The 20,877-nt window shown below is 50.0% G+C and overlaps 1 protein-coding gene across 10 annotated transcripts in view; it reads right to left on the bottom strand.

Moving 5' to 3' along the window:
- IFT88 (intraflagellar transport 88) overlaps positions 1-15,800 on the bottom strand; it is an 80,453-nt gene extending 64,653 nt beyond the window's left edge. For 9 of the 10 annotated variants that reach the window (XR_014818897.1, XR_014818901.1, XR_014818899.1 and 6 more), the window contains exons 1-4: positions 15,656-15,800; positions 11,511-11,604; positions 9,042-9,104; positions 602-658 (exon numbers count right to left, since the gene is read on the bottom strand). Coding sequence is in view for 3 of the 10 variants with exons in the window: in XM_084981219.1 (XP_084837345.1) it covers positions 602-658; positions 9,042-9,104; positions 11,511-11,600 (210 nt within the window). In the remaining 7 variants the exon portion in view is untranslated. The remainder of the gene's footprint in view (positions 1-601; positions 659-9,041; positions 9,105-11,510; positions 11,605-15,655) is intronic. The other variant, XM_021065434.2, reaches the window with a different exon arrangement.
- Positions 15,801-20,877: the final 5,077 nt, after the last annotated feature.

Here is a 20,877-nt window from a genome sequence, read left to right as displayed (position 1 = left end):
TGAAGCCATCTTATGACCCTAAGAAATATTTTCATGAAGACTAGGAAATGCTGTTTCACCTCACTCTTCCATCTTCCTCCTATCCTTTTATGATGACATGTAAGCTGAACTATCCAAATGGTAGGTAATCCGGGCAAGATTTACAAAACGTTCCTTTTGGACTTTTATGTAGCATCTGTCCTCCAACGATCTCAAATAAATGCAAGACCAAAGTATATACCTCTGAAATCTTTCTTAATTGTTTTCAGGTATTAATCAGTAAGTTTTTAAAAATTTATGAACACTACATTTATACAACACCTAACTTCACATAAACACACGGAATACACGTGACACTTGGTTATATTATATAGAAAATGAAGTGAACCAACAAACATGAGGTTTACAGATAGGAAAGGATAATAAAATATTTTCTGTTGTATTTCTAACCAAAATGGCTAATATTCAAAGCTATTCATCAACAATTTTTAACGTTGATCACTATCGAAAATGGAAACTCTATCTGGGTCATGGGCTGAAAGGCAGCCAAACTTAGTTAGCGCCAAATGCCTAAAGTGAACTTACATATGAGAAAAGGCATCACCAGCTTAAGAAAACCTACCCCACATCCAGTAGCTACGGGTCTAGCAACTGCTGTGCTCGGTACTTTAGCGGTTATCTTGGGGAGGAAAAAAACATAGTTAATAAATTCGGATTAAGTTCTATAACAGAAAACGGGAAAAGAAATGGAAAATACAGACTCACCCATAGAGAAATACTAATACAGTATTTAAAACAATTTATTTTATGTATTTTATGTATTTGTTTTTTAATTTTCGGCCACACCTGTGGTGTGCGGAAACTCCCAGGCCAGGGTCAAACCCGTGTCACAGCAGTAACACCACATCCTTAACCTGCTGAGCCACCAGGGAACTCTTAAAATCATTTCTTTTAAATGATCCTAAATATTAAGGAGCTCAGATTTTTTTTTTTTTTTTTGCTATTTCTTGGGCCGCTCCCGCGGCATATGGAGGTTCCCAGGCTAGGGGTCGCATCGGAGCTGTAGCCACCGGCCTACGCCAGACCCACAGCAACGAGGGATCCGAGCCGCATCTGAGACCTACACCACAGCTCACGGCAACGCCGGACCCTTAACCCACTGAGCAAGGGCAGGGACCGAACCCGCAACCTCATGGTTCCTAGTCGGATTCGTTAACCACTGCGCCATGACGGGAACTCCAGGAGCTCAGATTTTTTAAGTACTCTTTATTCGTTGAAAGGAGAAAAGGGACTCTGGAATGACCTGAGGTGCCAGGGAGACAGATGTGTCTTCGTATGCCTCTCACTGCCACAGACGACCTAGCAACAGACCCGGCACGTGGAATCAGGGAACCTGGGCTTGAGCCTCAGTTCTCCTTCTACGTGCTGTGTTTTTTAAATCTCTTGGAACCTAAATTTTTCTCATCTTTGAAATAAAGATGCAAAGTGTATGGGAATCAAATAGGACCATGTCAGTGAAACATGTTCATTTGGAGGCTTAACTGTCTTAAATATTTAATTAAAACATCAATACGGGGAGAGTTAACACGAACATATAACAATTTATATTAACACAAAAATACAACAATTCCTAGTGTCTCTGGCTTGGTGGACTACTTTTTGTTTGTCTGTTTGTTTTTGGCTGCACCTGCAGCATGCATAAGTTCCCAGGCCACGACTGAACCTGTCCCACAGCAGTGACCTGAGCCACAGCAGTGACCATGCTGGATCCCTAACCCCCTGAGCCACCAGGGAGCTCTGTAAACTCCCCACTAAGAACAACCAAGGTCAGCTGAGGATAAAAATATTTTTGTGAAAAGTCAGTATGGATATATTAGAGAACTGCCAAAGCTGAGAGGAATTACCAGGTCTCAGAATGAGGCAAAAAGGGGAGGCAGGTGCAGTGAGCACACCTGGGCTGCTCAGAGGCACCTGCTAATCCCAAAGGCCCAGCTGTGAGGCTGAATGGAGCTTGTTCCAGGCTCCCGAGCCTGAAGAGATAAAGCCCTGGTGACCCTCCAGGCCACAGACAGTGACCTCAAAAGGCTACACTCAGAATAGAAGGTAAATCAGAGGGACACCTGCCCCCACAACACCTGAGCCCCGCTGAGAATCACCTCTAACTCCACTGGGTTAGGGTGATTCGGGATTCCTAGCGTCTCTGCAAGGATGAGCCCAAGTAAATTCTCTCCAGTGAAGGCTAAGCATCCTGATAAGGTGGCCACTAGCCACACGTGGCTGCTGAGCCTCAGAAATGTGGCTGATTGCAATAGGACCTCAATTTGAAAACTTTACTTACTTTTAAATGACTTAAACATAAGCAGCCACATGTGGCTAGTGGTTATCACAGCAGACAGTACAGACATTCGACCTTCAATTGTCTCTAAAATCTTCAGCTACAAGGTCTGGAACCCAACCTAAAGCAACCAGACACACACAGGAGCAAGACAAGCCAAGCGAAACCCAAGAGAAACACAACGGACAGACGTGCAGGCGGGAACCTAACGGAAACACCAGACATGGGTGCTTACACAGCCATGCTCAGTGTGGACAACGGATGGAAAGACAAGACTGACAACTTCAGTACAGAACTGGAAACCATAAAGATAAACGGAAATCCTACAACTAAAGAATAGCTGAAAATAATGTAAAATTCTGGCATAACTCAGGATGTAGTAAAAAAAAAAAAAAATTACACTAGGAGTTCCTGTAGTGGCGCAGCAGAAACGAATCCAACTAGGAACCATGAGGCTGCGGGTTCGATCCCTAGCCTCACTCAGTGGGTTAAGGATCTGGCATTGCCGTGAGCTGTGGTGTAGGTCGCAGAGGCGGCTCAGATCCCCCGTTGCTGTGGCTCTGGTGTAGGCCAGCAACTAGAGCTCCTATTCGACCCCTAGCCTGGGAACCTCCACATGTCGTGGGTGCAGCCCTAAAAAGACAAGAAAAAAAATTAGACTAGACTTTTCTAAGTTAAAGATGAGTATTATAATCTTTAAGGCAACACTAAAAGAATGGCTAAAGAATGTAAGTTTCCAAGGTAACAGAGGGAGAAATGGAATAATAAAAACAAACAAAAGAACAGAAGAAAGGAGAGAAAATGAAACATAACAGAGGCAGGAAAGAACAAAAAGCAAATACTAGGACAATAAATTTAAACCAAATCGGTAATTTCATGAAGTGTAAATAGACTAAATACTAAAAGAGTAAGATTACCTGACAGTATTCAAAAAGCAAACAAACCCAGAACTCTGTTCATGCTGCTAATACAGCCACCACATACGGAAGTGCCCAGGCCAGGGAATGAATCCAATTCGAAGCTGTAACCTATGGCTCAGCTATAACAAGGCCAGGTCCTTCATCCATGGTGTCAGGCCAGGGACTGAACCTGTGCCTCGGCAGCAACCCAGGGCACTGCAGAGACAACACCAGATCCTTAACCAGCTGCACCACAGCAGGAACTCCACAAAATACACTTTAGGAGTTCCTGCTGTGGTGTAGTGGAAACGAAGCCAACAAGTATCCACGAGGATGCGGGGTCCGTCCCCGGCCTTGCTCAGCGGGTCGGGGAGCCTTCGTTGCTGTGGCTGTGGGGTAGGCTGGCAGCTGCAGCTCCCATATGAGCCCTAGCCTGGGAACCTCCAGATGCCACAGGTGCGGTCCTTAAAAAACAAACCAACCAACCCCAGCATTACTAGAGATAGAAGGACATGTCATAACAATAAAAGGCTCAATTTAACACAAAAACATAACAATTCTGATGACAGCACTGTAGTCCCCACCCCCCAAAAGTGAAAAGAACAACTGAACAAAACTGAATAAACTTGACCTAAGTGACAGAGAACAGGCCTCGGAAAGCCATGCGCAGGAAAGACGTGTGTTTCTGCGATGTTTCCCGTGAGGACAAACTGAAGGAAAGAGACCATCACTCCACCTGCTCACCAGCGCCGAGGCCTGTTCCTCGGGCTTTAGGGAGAGCGGCTCCTTTCTCGCCCTCTCTGTTATTCCCGCTGCAGCCTCGCCCACAATGCGGTTCCTCGACCTCAGGGTCCATCCTAACTCTATACGTTCCTTAATAGTCAACTATTAATTTGCCTTCTAAGCAGCCTCTTCTGATTGTCCCACCGAGTGAGAAATAACCGCCCTTTGTGGTCCAATTTATACTCTTTTTACGACTCCCTGCCGTATTCTCTGGAATGTCTGTTTGTGTCCGTTGTATGTTCTCCGCTCAGGGCCTGGGAGCAAGCTGCAACTCGCCCTCTTAAGCGACCTTAGCTGCCCTCACACAAAAGCTGCGCAGTGTTCTCCCATTTAGGACACTTAGCAGGTGTGGTGCAAATTCCGTCTGACAAGAGTGGAGGCCCGCGCTCAGTCACAGGCGAGCTCCCGGCCCTTGCCTCGTCTGAAGGGCCTCTGAAGTCATTTCTTTTTTCTTTTTTTTTTTTTGTCTTTTTGTCTTTTCTAGGGCTGCTCCTGCGGCATATGGAGGTTCCCAGGCCAGGGGTCTAACCAGAGCTGTAGCTGCCAGCCTACACCACAGCCACAGCAATTCGGGACCCGAGCCGCGTCTGCAGCCTACACCACAGCTCGCAGCAACGCCCGATCCTTAACCCACGGAGCGAGGGCAGGGACCGAACCTGCAACCTCATGGTTCCTAGTCGGATTTGTTAACCCCTGCGCCACCACAGGAACTCCTGAAGTCATTTCTAAATACCAACGAAGGGCCAGCCTGGCAAAATGATCACCTGTCTGATACCGGAAATCGCTAAACTGCAGAGCTGTGCTTATTATTATTAACTAAGTCGTGGGATAAGGATTTACGGAGCACCATAAAAGAACAATGAATACGACGCTTTGCCTCCTCGAAAGGCTGAATGTCCTGTCATCCTTAGCCTCGTGGAAGAACTCGACATACGATTTTTCTTTCCCCAATGAAAGTAACCTTAAAATTAAAATAGAGCGGGAGTGCCCACTGCTGCTCGGTGGAAACAAACCCGACGAGCATCCACGAGGGGCTGGAGACTAAAGGGCAGCCAGGCGGACAGGGTGCAAGGGAGAGCAAAGGAACTCTGGGTCCCAAAGTTGTGGGGTGCTTCATGCTGGCAGAACTCCGTAAGGACGGTGACCACACAGTGCCTGGAGAGACCGGTGTCAGGCGGGGCTCCAACGGGAAAGGATGAGCAGAAGCTCTGCCCTGTCTCTCTTCTCTTGGCAGATTTTAACCTGCACCCACCCCCCACCCCCCGTACAAGAAATCATCAGTACACTAGATTTCTTTCTGCTTTTTAGGGCCGCACCTGTGACACATGAAACTTCCCGGGCTAGGGGTCGAATCAGAGCTGCAGTTACTGGCCTGCACCACAGCCACAGCAACATGGGATCCAGGCCGTGTCTGGGACCCACACCACACCTCACAGCAACGTCAAATCCTTAACCCACTGCGCGAGGCCAGGGATCGAACCCTCTGCCAGGTTCTTAACCTGCTGAGCCACAGCGGGAACTTCAGTACACCAGATTTTTGTTGCTGTCTTTTTGGGTCCGCACCCTCGGCATACGGAGGTTCCTAGGCTAGGGGTTGAATCGGAGCTGCAGCTGCCGGCTTACATCACAGCCACAGCCACGCAGGATCCTTAACCCACTGAGTGAGGTCAGGGATCGAACCTGCGACCTCATGGATGCTACTCAGCTTCACTTCCACTGAGCCACGACGGGAACTCCCCCAGTATACTAGATTTCAATGAGTTCTGTGAGTCCTTTCCGATGAGGCCTGACGCTGAGGTGGTTTCCCAGCTGCGAGGGGCGAGGCCGGCCTTGTCCCTGGGGGAGGCCTGTGCCCAACAGCAGAGCCGGCCGCAGGCACTGCAGCGAACACACGCACTGCAGAGTCACCTTCACACACGACGGGCAGCTACTCCCGAGAGCCGGTCCGCATTAAGTGGTTTCATGCGGGTCTTTGACTTTCGTTAGAGAACTCGTGTGGCGGGGAGGAGAGGGGGAGAGGGAGAGCGGGACGCAGTGCGGGGAGCTAAGAGCAAGGTGGCCTCCGTCACAGCATGTCCCCTCTTTGGCAGGCACTTCTTTCCCGTGGGGCTGCTGTGTGCATCCTATGATGTTTAGCAGCATCTCTGCCCACTACCCACCAGATGCCAGTGGCATCCGCCCAGGTTGTGACAACCAAAAATCTCTCCCGGCCGAGAGTGCCCGAGGGGGGCAGGGGAGAGGGTGGGTACCAAGAATCACTGACCCAGGGCCGTGGGCAGGTGGGATGAAGCAGTTTTCAAAATCGAGCATCAGGCCCAGAGCAGCAGCGCCAGAGTGCTCTAGACGCCACTCTCCTCTCAGGGCCGAGCTCGTGTATTTCCAACTCCAAACGAGGCTTGGCACGTTTCATGCGCTGTGGGAGGCACGAGTCCCCTCTGCATGACGTGTAAAAAAAGTTATTTGTATTTATTCGTTGGTTTCTTTGGCTGTGCCAGAGGCATATGGAAGTTCCTGGGCTAGGGATCGAACCCTTGCCACAGCAGTGACGCAAGCCACAGCAGTGACAATGCCAGATCCTTGCCTGCAAAGCCGCCAAAGGAGGCAGCAATATACTATGGAGAAAAGACAGTGCCTTGGATAAGTGGTGCTGGGAAGACCGGACAGCTGCATGTAAAAAATGAAATTAGAACACTTCCTAACAGCATACACAAAAATAAACTCAGAATGGATTAAAGACCTAAATACAAGAGCAGATACTATAAAACTCTTAGAGGAAAACATGGCCAAACACTCTCCGACATAAACCACAGCAATACCTTCTCAGATCCATCTCCTGGAGTAATGACAATAAAAACAAAAATTAACAAATGGGACTTGAGCGATCTCCAACAATTTTAATAATAATAATGAAAAAAAATCACTCCAGCCATTTACGTACTGGCGGAAGATTAATGGAGGGTCGTTAATCCAAGAGAGAACTAACTTGTAACTTAACCCTCAATGTTTTAAAGTGTCAGTATTCATGTAACTTCATAAATTAGAGGAATTCCCAGCGCGGCTCGGCAGAAACGAATCTGGCTGGTATCCGTGAGGACACAGGTTTGATCCCTGACCTCGCTCAGGGGGTCAAGGATCCGGCGTTGCTGTGAACTGGGGTGTAGGTCGCAGACGCAGCTCGGATCCCGCGTTGCCGTGGCTGTGGTGTAGGCCAGGATCTGCAGCTCCGATTAGACCCCTAGCCTGCGAACCTCCACATGTCATGCGTACGGCCCTAAAAAGAGAAAAGACAAATAAATAAATAAGAAAACCTCATCTGGAATCTCAAGAGACCCTGAATAGACAAAAATTTGTGAAAAAGACAAAGTTGGGGGACTCACATGTCCTGATTTCAAAACGCATCATAAAGCTACTGACCCGGAAACACTGCGGCGCCGGCACTAAGGTGACAAGAGACCAATGTAATGAACCGAGAGCCCGGAAAAGCTTACAAGGTCTAAAGATTTTCAACAAGGTGCCGCGAGCACTCAGTGGGGAAAGGTCAGTCTCTCCCGAACGGGGCTGAGAAAACTGGACACCCACACAGCCAAGAATGAAACGAGACCCTTAACTTCACGCCATACACCAAAATGAACTCAAAATAGATTAAAGGGCCAAATGGAGGCCCAAAACGACAAAACTCCTAGGAAAAAACATAGGGGTAATTTTCATGGCATTGGATTCAGTAATGATTTCTTGGGTATGACACCAAAAAGCAGGGCCAATAAAAGCTAAAACAGACAAACGGCATTCCAACAAATATAAAAACTTTTGTGTATCAAAGGATCCAATCAACAGAATAAAAAAAAGGAAGCTATAGGATGGGAGAAAATGTTTGCAGTATCTCCAATACAACCAGGAAGGGGTTAATAGTCCAGCCTATATAAAGAACACCTGTAACACAACAACGAAAACTAACTCAATTAAAAAAAGAGTACAGGACTTGAACAGATATTTCTTCAAAGATGATACACAAATTGCCAAAAGCATATGAACAGAGAAACGGAAATCAAAACCACAATGAGAATCACCGAATATCCATTAAAACTGCTACTATGAAAAAAAGAGCAAATAACAAGTGCTAGTGAGGATGCAGAGAAACTGACACACTTGGGCGCTGTTGGTGGGATTGTAAAACGGAGCAACCAGTGGAAGATAGTATGGAGGTCCCTCAGAAAATTAGAAACACAATCACCACAAAACACAGCAATCCTGTCTCTGGGGGTGTAGCCAAAGCGTTGAAAACAGGGTCTCAAGATATTTGTCACCCACGTGAACAGCAGCACTACTCACAACAGCAAAGGGGCGGAAGCAACCCAAATCGTGGAACAAAATGTGGTCCATCCGTACAACGGGCTGTTATTCAGACTCGAAAAGGAAGGAAGCCCTGACGCAGGAGTCACCGTGGACGAACCCGGAGGACCTGATGCTGAGGGACACAAGGCAGCCCCCAAAGACACACCCTGTGTGATTCCGCTAAATGAAGGCCATGCAGCAGTCAAATCCACAGAGCAGAAGAGCGGGTGCCAGGGGCTGGGGAGGGAGATGGCAGTGGCTGTTTAATGGAGATGGAGCTTCAGTTTGGGAAGACGGAAAGTTCTAGAGATCTGTTTCGCAACAATGAGAATTAACTGAACACTACCAAGGCGTACATTTAAAAACAGTTACGGGAGTTCCCGTCATGGCTCCGTGGTTAACGAATCCGACTAGGAACCATGAGGTTGCGGGTTCGATCCCTGGCCTTGCTCAGCGGGTTACGGATGGGGCGTTGCCGTGAGCTGTGGTCTAAGTTGCAGATGCGACTCGGATCTGGCGTGGCTGTGGCTGTGGTGTAGGCCGGCGGCTACAGCTCCATTTCGACCCCAAGCCTGGGAACCTCCATATGCCGCATGCGCACGCAAGGCCCTAAAAAAAGACAAAATAAAATAAAATAAAATAAAATAAATAAAAACAGCTACGATGGTAAACTTTATGTTGTGCTTTTTACCAAAATAAAAAAATTCACTTACTGGAGGTCTCCGGCCATGGCTAGTTCTCACGGCTTGCTGAAAAGCTGTGTCATTCTCCAACTCCTACAATGAGAAGGCAAATTTAACATTCAACACCAAGGGATGGTTTTGAGAAAATGGTTTCAGCTCTGCGCCTTGGCCCTGCCGACCCTCGGTCACTCCCCTCCTCCCCCCGCTGACGGCAGCGAGGCCCCGGGGACTGTCCTCAGACCCCTTCTCGCTCCACAGACACCTTTAGGGAGAAGAGCGCCTGGTCATGGGGCTTAAGAGTTCACCGGCTCCTATTTCAACGCGCGCTATCCGAACACCTGGTTAGAAGATCAAGTATACAAGGATGTGGCCTTTCTGGTTCTTTCTTCCAAGTAGCTGGAGCGGTAAGAACAGAGAATGGGCCCCCACCCCCAGCCATTCCCCTCTCTCCCTCCACACGCAGGGCTACCAGCCTCGCCCTGGGGCAGAAAGGGCAACATCCTCTCCCAGAAATGGGCGAACACCTTTTCCGGTCCATTTCTGCTTCCCAAGTGGAACTGCCTTTTCAGCTCCCGGGAGGGTGGAGTCAGACTCAGGCCGGAGCTGACCCAGGCTCCACCAGGTCCTCCCGGGATGTGGTCTGAAACCAAAGCCTCAGCTGAACTAAAACGCGCTGACGCTGTGCAGACTCCTGACCAGGAAATCTGAGGAAAGGAACATTAGCCAAGAGCAAGATTCCACTGTTCCAAGCTTTCCTGCACAAAATGCCATTTTCAGACTCTCTCAAAAGCACCCACCTTGGGAGCTCCCATCGTGGCTCAGCGGTAACCGACCCAACTAGGATCCACGAAGGTGTGGGGGTTCGATCCCTACCCTCACCCAGTGGGTTAAGGATCTGCCCTTGCCGTGAGCTGTGGTGTAGGTCGCAGATTTGGTCTGGATCCGGCGTGGCTGTGGCTGTGGCCGTGGCCAGCAACGGTAGCTCCACCTGGACCCGTAACCTGAGAACTTCCACATGCCACAAGTGCGGCCCTAAAAAACAAAACAAAAACAAAAAAACAATCTCTGGCTCTGGCCCCTCACACACATCTTATGTCCAATTCTCATACTTTCCTCTGATTTACTTCAATCCACTTTCTACAAAAATCTACTTGCTGATCATTTTTTAAAATCTTTTTTTTTTTAGCTTTTCTAGGGCTGCACCCACGGCACATGAAGGTTCCCAGGCTAGGGGTCAAATCGGAGCTGTAGCCGCTGGCCTACACCACAGCCACTGCAATGCAGAATCATAGCGGAGTCTGCGACCTACACCACAGCTCACAGCAACGCCCGATCCTTAACCCACTACGTGGGGGCAGCGATCAAAACCCGAAACCTTATGGTTCCTAGTCGTTAACCACTGCGCCACGACGGGAACTCCTAAAAAGAAATCATTGCAGCACAGGGAACTATATCCAATCACCTGTGATGGAACATGATGAAAGATAACATGAGAAAAATAATGTGTGTATGTACACACATATATGACTGGGTCACTTTGCTGTACAACAGAAATTGACAAAACAATGTAAATCACCTACAGTTTTTAAAAAATTTGTTTAAAATGCCAAAGAAAGACTGAAAGAAATTACACACACACACACACACACACACACACACACACACGCAATACATAAAAAACAGTCAGTATTAATTATCTTCTAAAACCCTGGACGGGAGTTCCCGTCGTGGAATCCGACTAGGAACCATGAGGTTGCGGGTTCGGTCCCTGCCCTTCCTTGCTCAGTGGGTTAACGATCCGGCGTTGCCGTGAGCTGTGGTGTAGGTCACAGATGCGGCTCGGATCCTGCGTTGCTGTGGCTCTGGTGTAGGCCGGTGGCTACAGCTCCGATTGGACCCCTAGCCTGGGAACCTCCATGTGCCGCGGGAGCGGCCCTAGAAATGGCAAAAAGACAAATAAATAAATAAACAATTAAAAAACAAAAACAAAAAACAACCCTGGACAGTTCCTGTTGCAGCACAGCAGAAATGAATCCGACTAGTATCCCTAAGGATGAGGCCTCCTCAGTGGGTCAAGGATCCCGCGTGGCTGTGGTGTAGGCCGGTGGCTACTGCTCTGATCTGACCCCTAGCCTGGGAACCTCCATATGCCACAGGTACAGCCCTAAAAAGCAAAAAAGCCAAAAACCAAACAGCTGATTTAAGGTACTTCAAGTGACCCAAGTCTTTTAGAGTCCCCATCCGGTAACTAGTGCAAGAGCGTGGAGTACGCGACTGGCCCAGACTCCTCTCGGCGACCTTCTTCATGCCTCTGCTTTTTCCTTCTGCTGCGATCATCACTCTGCTACAAGTCAGCATGGTCTTCAGTAAGAGCCCTTTCCTAGGTTTTTCATCAAGTTACCTAATCTACAGCATAGTAAAAGCAGAATACTCAAAGCCAAAGTTCTCGTGAGCCAGCCGGTTAGCAAAGGCCCATGTAGGAAACCACGGTTTTTTTACCTCGGTGTCATAGGTTGGGTTGTGGTCATTGTAACCGGAATAAAGGTCATCCTCGTCTGTGTCGGGCGCCAGGTGGACGTTCTGCATCATGCACCTACGACAAATCAGCACTGTCAATCTGGGCATACGAAGGAATCCTTACTGAAATAAAGTATCACCAACAACCTTTCGGGTCAAAATCCTCTCTCTATGTAGTTACGGCTTAAACTTTTCTCATGTCAAATTCGTAAAACGAGGTGTCAAAGCAGACCCACAGACCAGTGGAGCAGAGGAGAGAGCCCCCAGATGACCCCATGCACTCAGGGTCAACTGGTCAATTACTTCACGACAAAGGAGCCAAGAACACACAATGGAGGAAGGACCACCTCTCCAGTAAATGCCGTCAGGAAAACTGGACAATCACAAGGAAAAGGATAAATCGGGCCCTTATCACACACTATGCACAGCAATCAACTCAAAATGGCTGCAAGACTGGAGCGCAGGACCTGGAACTCCTAGAAGCAAACACAGACGATGAGAGCCTTAACGCTGGTCTTGGCAGCACTTTTTTATGTTTGACACCAAAAGCAACCCAACTAGAAACAGGTAAGTGGGACTCTATCAAACTGAAAGGCTTCTGCACAGCAAACGCAACTATCAACAACATGAAAAGGCAACCTACGGAATGGGAAAAAATATTTGCAAATCATCTATCTTACGGGGTGCCGAGAAGATACAGGGACTCAAAAAAAAAAAAAGGACCTTGCCTGATGGCAAAAAAAACCTGAAGGCAGGTTCCTACCCAAGGAAGGGAGCTCACCTGAACGGTCCAAGCCGAAGGTGGGCCTCTGGTCGGGATGAAAGCTTGCCTGCCCGTACGGTACCAGCCGAGGGCAGGCCTCAGGTTACACGGCTCTCATTTTGATATTGATGGGGAAGAATTGGGGCTTTCCTGGGACAACAATTTCCATGTTTGCGCTAGAAAACATGGATTGTTTCTCGGATGACCTAGTCTTTCCTGCTGTTTTATTTGTTATTCAGTTTTCCTCAGTCTTTCCTGATTATTTGCTTATTATTCTTATTTTCCATTCTTATTTTCCTGTGGTGATACGTGATTTAACAAAATTACAACAATAATATAATAAGAATTTCATCCTAAAGGACCTTCCCCTATTTAAATCCAACTTAATTAATATACAGTGTTTATCTACTAACTAGAAACACAGTAAACTTTAGAGTTAGGATTTTAATGAGGTTCATAGAAGTTAGACATATATTATTCTTGACCAAAAGACACCTAGCTATGAGTTATAGAAGCTTTTAAGTGATAGCTAGTTAAGTTGGTTTATATTTTCTTACACTGTCTCCCTGCCATAACGCTTTAAAGATAAGCACCAGTCTAAAAACAAGATGTGTAAATACAAAATCCTTGTGTCCGTGACGTCTTCAACTTGTGGAGACTTGCTGGCCACGGGATGATTTGCACTGAGTCTCCTCCTTTCCACATGATGTATTGAACCTAATTGCCCTTCAATTGTACTCACTAAATTTAGTTAAGACAAAGATGTTAGGACGTGATGCATAGCTGCCGTACCATGTAAAAGTCAACCAGTGTACTTTTAACACTGTGATGTGATCTGTAGTGAAAAACTGTCTATATAACCTACCACTTATGCCAATAAAATGTGAGCAGTCCGGCGCCCTGAAAGAAGGGACAAAGAGGCTGTCTCCGTTGCAAAAGCCAACGTCCGTCCCCCTCCTTTGGGAAAAAGTGTACACTCCCTGGCCGCTGGAGCTGGCCTCCAGCAACACTATCTGATAAGGGGTTAATATCCAAAACATATAAAGAACTCATGGACGTTCCCATTGTGGCTCAGCGGGTTAAGAACCCCCCCATAGCATCCATGAGGATGCAGGTTCAATCTCAGGCCTCCATCAGTGGATTAAGGATCTGGTGTTGCTTCACACTTTGGTGTAGGTCACAGATCAGCTCAGATCTGGTGTTGCTACGGCATAGACCTACAGCTGCAACTGTGATTCCAACCCCAGCCCAGGAACCGCCATATGCCGCAGGTGCGGCTCTTCAAATCAAAAAAACAAAAAAACACCCACTCATACGGCTTAACAACAGCAACAAAAGGAGTTCCCTTCATGGCTCAGTGGTTAATGAGCTGAATTAGGATCCATGAGGATGCGGGTTCAATTCCTGGCCTCATTCAGTGGGTTAAGGATCCAGCATTGCCCTGAGCTATGGTGTAGGTCACAGATGTTGCTCAGATTCTGCATTGCTGTGGCTGTGGTGTAGGCGGGCCATAGCCTGGGAGCTTCCATATGCGGCCCTAAAAAGGAGAAAAAAACCCAAAAAGAACAGCAATAAAAAAAAAACTTGATTTAAAAATGGGTAGAGGAGTTCCCTCTGTAGCGCAGCACGTTAAGGATGTGGCGTTGTGTCTGCAGCAGCTTGAGTCACTGCTGAGGCTCAGATCCCTGGCTCAGAAACTTCCATATGCTGCAGGTGCAGGCAAAATGGAGTGGGGGGGAATCTAAACAGACATTTTTCCAAATAAGACATATAGATGGACAAGAGGTACATGAAAAGATTACTAATTATATTACTAATTATCAGGGAAACGGTTAGAACAGCTACAATTAAAAAGGCAAGTGATCATAAGCCTCACATAAAACAGTGCCTTATGTATGGTTTCAGTGACATGAAGCTCTACAACAGGCAGAACTACGGCCAGAACACAATTACAACAGTGACGGCATCTTGGAGGGTGGGAGCTGAATGGAAAGGGGCAGGACAGGATTTTCTGAAGTGACAGATGTTCTGTATCTTGACATGCATTTGTGTTACACAGATGTATGCATTTGTGAAAACTCAGTAAACGCATACCTGAAAATTCTGCTTTTATTGTTTATAATTTTTTCTTTTTAAAAATTTATGGCTGTTGGAGTTTCTGTCATGGCGCAGCAGAAACGAATCCGACTAAGAACCAGGAGGTTGCGGGTTCGATCCCTGGCCTTGCTCAGCGGGTGAAGAATCCGGCGTTTCCGTGAGCTGCAGTGTAGGCCAGCGGCTACAGCTCCAATTTGACCCCTAGTCTGGGAACCTCCATATGCTGCAGATGTGGCCCTAGAAAAACAAAAACAAAACAAACAAAAATTTATGGCTGCACCTGCCAGCATATGAGAGTTCCCAGCTCAGGGACTGAATCCAAGCCGCAGCTGTGACCAACGCACAGCTTTGACTCACAGCTGTGGCAACTAAGGATCCTTTACCCACTGCGTTGGGTGGAGGACCCCAGTCAGGAGTGACTACAGCTGCTGCAGTCAGATTCTTAACTCACTGGGCCACCCGCGGGGAGACTCCTTTTTGCTTTTTTCTTGAAAGAAAAAAACTATAAGCAAATATTGAACTATAGTTAATATGCACTCAAATATTCAAGGGCAAGCTTAGTATCTGTAATTTAGTTTGAAGTGTACAAATGGAAAGCTGTGCACCAGAAATCCAAGGGCTGGTCAGAGTACCGACTGCCATCCCCTCACCGCTGCAGTGACCACGCGGGGTCCTTAACCCGCTGCGCCACACGGGAACTCCCGAATGTGCATTTCTAACAAGTTCCCAAGTGCTGCTCCCGGTCCATGGACCCCACCGTAAGGCCCACTGCGCGGAGTGAGAACTTCCCAGTACAAGCCCCACTGAGGTCGATTCGGCTTCAGGGACTTCGCAGAAGCAAGCAACTTTCACAACTGGAGACCCTCTCTGCTGGCGGTAACCAGACCAAAACGGGCTCCCCAGCTGACAGGCTGGGAGGGGCGTTCCGGATCCCGGTTCAGAGGCCCCTCTCCAGACGCGCCGCGGGGTCTTGACCGAGCGCCGGGACCCTCACCCCCCGGCGGGCTCGGCCCCTGGAGTCGGCACCGACGTCCGCCCTCCCCGGGGATGCCCCTCTGTGAAGGGGAGGCCGAGCTCGCGCCCGCGTCACTGCCGAGCCTCTCCCGGGGGTTTCGGGGCTTCGCGGCACGAGCTTGGGTCGGAGGCGCGAGGGCCGCGCGCGGCGGCGGGCCGGGGCGGGCGGAGAGGGGGCTGGGCCCCCCGCGCCCCCCGACGGCCCCCTCCGAGGGCAGCCGGCACCCGCGACCCCCCGCGGCCCCTCTCTTACCTCGCGGCGAGAGGACCAGGGCGACGGCGAGCGCGGCGGGGCGGCAGCGGCCTTTCGGTCACTCCGCGGAGCGCGGCGGCCACGGCGTTGCCACGCGCGGATCCAAGGAAGCGGCTCCCACAGTGCTCCGCGAGGGGGCGGGGTCCGGATCACCGGGAGGCGGGCGAGGCAGGGGGCGGGGCCTGAGGGAGGGGCGGGGCCTGCGGGAGGGGCGGGGTCGGCCGCCAGCCCCGAGCGCGAGGGGGCGCGGGGCTGGCGGAGGCGGTCCTGGGGCGCTGCCAGGTCGCGGACCAGAAAGCAAAGGAAGCCGTCTTCTAAATCCTAAGGAAATCAGCCGGAAGGCCGGCCACCGAGAGGCGGTGCCAGTGAATTGCTGTTAATCGCTCGGGCGCCCGCCGCCCAAACCTGTGAGCCCCGGAAGCGCGTCCCGGCTGCACAGCCTTCCCGATCCTCCTCCCACCGCGACCACCCCAGGGCCCCGCTGGAGTCCAGGCCCCCTGCCCGCCGTCCGCGCACCTCATGGTCCAGTCCTGTCCTCCTGCCCCGGACACACTCCAGGGCGGCCTGAGACGCGCCAAGGGCGGCTCCCAGCTTCAGAGTGACGCTCAGCAAGTGAAGAAGGAATGAAATTCATAACCCTTTCACTGCATTATCTTAAATTTTACAGATAAACGGGAGAGGGGGGCGTCTAAAGACACTAGTAGTTAATGAGTTTTAAATTTTAAGTGCCTGTCAAGAGACAATTCTCCATGAGTCTCTTGCTTTTGTTCTGGACTACTGTGATAGTTAATGCATTAAAGCTGGACGGAGGTACCCAGTTTTGGGCAAGTGAAGAAGGAATGAAATTTTTTTTAGATGTGATAGTGAGGTAGGCGGTAGATGGGCCCCTGGGCTGAGAACAGCTGGGACTGTTAGGCTGAGTAAACTGGGCCTTGCTTCTCTGACACATCAAGGAGAAATTTAATGCCAGGAGCTGAGCTCTGCTGGAATAAAAAGATGACCACATCAGGTGTTCCTGTCCTGGCTCGTGGCTCAGCAGTTAGCAGACCTGATTAGCATCCATGAGGATGAGGGTTTGATCCCTGGCCTCGCTCAGGGGGTTAAGGATCCAGCGTTGCTGTGGCTGTGGTGTAGGCCAGCTGCTGTAGCTCCAATTGGACCCCTAGCCTAGGAACCTCCATATGCCATGGGTGCAGCCCTAAAAAGATAAAAGACCACATCAATCCCTCCTGGAGTCAAGACCTCTCCAACGGAGTTCCCGTTGTGACACAGTGCTTAGTGAATCTGACTAGGAATCATGAGATTGCAGGTTCGATCCCTGGCCTTGCTCAGTGGGTTAAGGATCCGGCGTTGCCATGAGCTGCGGTGTGGGTCACAGACGTGGCTCGGATCCCGAGTTGCTGTGGCTGTGGTGTAGGCCGGCGGCTACAGCCCTGATTGGACCCCTAGCCTGGGAACCTCCACATGCCCTGGGAGCAGCCCTAGAAAAGACAAAAATAAATAAATAAATAAAAATTTAAAAATCAATCAATCAATCAATCAATCACCTTGCTGGTGCCCGCCTCACTAAGGGGATGCCCACACCTGCATGCCTCTTTTGAGTGTGTATCACTGCTTTGCTTCTACCTTCGATAAACAGACGGCTTCTCTGTGCTCACCCACCTGTTGCACTGTTTCTAACAACAAATTTTACACCAGTTTTTACTACTGCAGTATAGGTTTCTCTATTCTTTCATTTTTCCCCTTCCCCATTCCTTTATTGTACATAAACTAACGGGTGTGTGCACAAGCATACTGCTTTTTTTTTTTTTTTAACAGAATGATCAGTGGTGTGTTTTGACTGACAACGAATGGAGACGGGATAGGGAAAAATACTGGTTCTGTGAAAATACCCCCTTTCTCCATTAGTGGCATGCTCATTCAGTTATCCTTATGTTCCGGTAAGTTATTTTGCTCTCACTGCTTAACGAAAAAAAGAACAACATAAAAGCCCTTGCATATCTTGTTCGATTGGAGAATGTTAAGTGTTTCATTTATCATTGTAAAACCAAGGAGAACTTTATCCCTTCTTTGTATGCAGCTGTTATATGTAGGGTAACCCATCTTTAAGCAGGGATAAATTCCTCTAAAAGACATGAATCCTAGATGGTTTTCCCTTCAAGTCAAGTGTTGTTGTTTAAATAACTTACTGTTTAAAAAAAAAAGAGTTCCCATTGTGGCACAGCAGAAATGAATCCGACTAGGAACCATGAGGTGTGGGTTTGATCCCTGGCCTCGCTCAGTGGGTTAAGGATCTGGCATTGCCAGGAGCTGTGGTGTAGGTCGCAGACTCCCCTGGGATGCCCAGTTGCTGTGACTGTGGTGTAAACAGGCAGCTGTAGCTCCGATTCCACCCCTGGCCTGGGAACCTCCAAAAGCCGTGGGTGCAGCCCTAAAAAAAGGAAGAAAAAGACTGTGATTTCCTAAGCTTAGGGTTCCTCAGCTGTGACACTAAGTCACTGCCTGTGCAGCAAAACCCTGGGCTACCTCCAGGGACTGGGGAGGCACGTGGGGAGGGAGTGTGAGGTTCAGGCTGCTTCCACCCTGTGAACAATAAGGTGCTCAGTGTCTGACTGGGTCCCTTCTGCCAGCTGTCGGGAGACCTTGTCAGCTTGGAAATGGGGGAGGGAGTCTTACACAGCTCTGGACAGCAGCTGGCTGCAGTGCCTGGCTCAAAGCAACTGTTCAGGGCATATTTTGAGCAATTAATGAGCAAACAGTTTCAAGTTACTGCATTTCAATAACAGAAACAATTTCCATTATCTCTTTGGATCTCCAGGCTATAAACGGCCAGGTCTATTGATTTTTTTTTAAGGGCCACACCCACGCCATATGGAGGTTCCCAGGCTAGGGGTGGAATCAGAGCTGCAGCTGCCAGCCTACACCACAGCCACAGCAACGCAGAATCTGAGCCCCATCTGCAACCTACACCACAGCTCAAGGCAGCACCCAAGTCTTTACCCACTGAGCGAGGCCAGGGATCGAACCCACAACCTCACGGGTCCTAGTCTGATTCGTTTCCACTGCGCCACGACAGGAACACCTAGATTTTTTTTTTTTTAATTTTAAACAAATTCAATTTCCTTTCGTCTTGATTGTCAAGTACGATAGTTACTTGCACCAGTCAATCATTTTATTTTATTTATTTATTTATTATTTTTTAGGCCACACTCAGAGGCACGTGGAAATTCCTGGGCCAGGGATTGAACCGGAGCCACAGCAGTGATGACACCAGATCCTTAATTTCTAGGCCACCAGAGACCTCCTCCTTCATTTTAAATCGTGTAATGAAGCGACTACTCTATTTTCTCTTCTGCTCTTTCAGGGCCACAGTCAGGGCATATGGAGGTTCCCAGGCCAGAGGTCCAATCAGAGCTACAGCTGCCGGCCTCCACCACAGCCACAGCAACACGGGATCCAGGCCGTGCCTGCGACCTACACCACAGCTCTCGGCAACCCCAGATCCCCCACCCACTGAGCTGAGGCCAGGGATCGAACCCTCATCCTCATGGATGCCTCACCGCAATAGGCACCCCCTGAAGCGACTGCTTCTTGAGCACAGGCCTACCTTGCCAGACCGGGAATTTAGGTCACATGACTCATATTACCAAACTACTAAGCTCCAGAGAGAACAGAGATCTTTTGCGGGGGACCACAGCCTGGTGCCTCGAGAAGAGCCCGAGGAGGGTTGGGTACCGAGCGCCCAGGACCAGCAATCACGCGCTGAGGCGGGTGGATGGGAGGTGCCTCCCGCGGTTGGCGCAGGCGCTGGGGCCAAAGCCCGCGTCGTTTGCTGGGAGGCACAAGGCCGGACGAGACCCCGTTTGGGGAGTTTAGTTTTGGAGGTGATGCCTGTAGAGCGGGCGGGCGGGCGGCGGCGCGGAGCTGAGCTCGTAGGGGAAGGTGCGCCCCGGCCACGCGGGCGACTCGCCGGCCGACCCGCAGCCCGGGCGCGGGGCCCCTGCGGACAACGGGAGAGAAGCAGCCCGCGCGGTTCTGGGTGGGACCGGGCGGGAGGGGCGGGAGGGGCCCCGGAGACCTGCCGTCTCCGAGTCGTGGGCGCTTCGTGGGGCCCGAGCCTCTGGCCTTGGCTCGCGGGCAGCGGCCGGCAGCCGGGAGCAAGTGCCTCCAGCCCGCGGGCGGGGCGGGCTTTGCGGGCTGGTTCCCGCGCGGGCGCAGGGGCACCGCGATGTGCCGGCCGCTCGCTGTTCGGTGCCCCCCATCCCTCCCACCGCCCGGCTGGCAGCCCTCCGCTCTCGCCCTCCCTCGGGTTTCCTTAACATGCAGGCTTTTCCCACTGCTTTCTCTCCGTCTATCTTGCTCTCACTCCAGCTGTTCTCAACGCCTGGCCCTAAGTGAGATCTGCCCACCTTAGCCTCTGCTCGGAACATTCTGTGCGCTCTCCCCGCAGTGCCTTGACCTCTAGACAAGGTCTAAACTCCTCACGGCCCTTCAGGAGTCAAGACTCAGCATTCTTTGTGGCAGCCAAAGAAAACCAACTCTTGCTAACTTAAGCAGAAATGGGATTTGGGGAGTTCCCGCCGTGGTTCAGTGGTTAACGAATCCGACTAGGAACCATGAGGTTGCGGGTTCAATCCCTGGCCTTGCTCAGTGGGTTAAGGATCCCGAGTTGCCATGAGCTGTGGTGTAGGTTGCAGACGTGGCTCGGGTCCCGCGTTGCTGTGGCTCTGGCATAGGCCAGTGGCTACAGCTCCGATTAGACCCCTAGCCTGGAAACCTCTATATGCAGAGGGTGCGGCCCTAGTAATGGCCAAAAGGCAAAAAAAAAAAAAAAAAAAAGAAAGAAAGAACAGAAAAGGGATTTGGGGGAAAGATAACAGGTAATTCGGAATTGTCAGAGAGGCTAAGGGACATGGTTTGGAAAAAATGGCAGAGGTTCAGGGAGGTCAGACACAGCCACCTCCCCACTCGCCCCCCCCCCCCCCCGCCCCTGGCAATCTGCCTACCTAAGTCGGGGGGGGGGCTCTCCTAGTCTTCTCAGGACTGATGCGGATTTTCATTGTAAAACCAGGAAAAATCCCAAGCAAAGCAGGACAGGTTGCTCCAAGGTGGCCTGCTGCTGCAGGCACCTGTCACCTCAGTACCTTGACACCTGCCTCTCTGCCGGTGGCCACGTGTCACACAGCTGTCTTCTAGACCTTGGTCTCCATCACAGCCACTGT

This window comes from Sus scrofa, chromosome 11 (assembly GCF_054392235.1).
Source record: "Sus scrofa isolate SSC_HxYL_T2T_F1_AM1 chromosome 11, Sscrofa_HxYL_maternal_Yorkshire_Landrace_v2.0, whole genome shotgun sequence".
NCBI lineage: Eukaryota > Metazoa > Chordata > Mammalia > Artiodactyla > Suidae > Sus > Sus scrofa.
The sequence above is the reverse complement of the archived record's forward strand: the minus strand, read 5'-3'. Positions and strand labels throughout refer to the sequence as shown.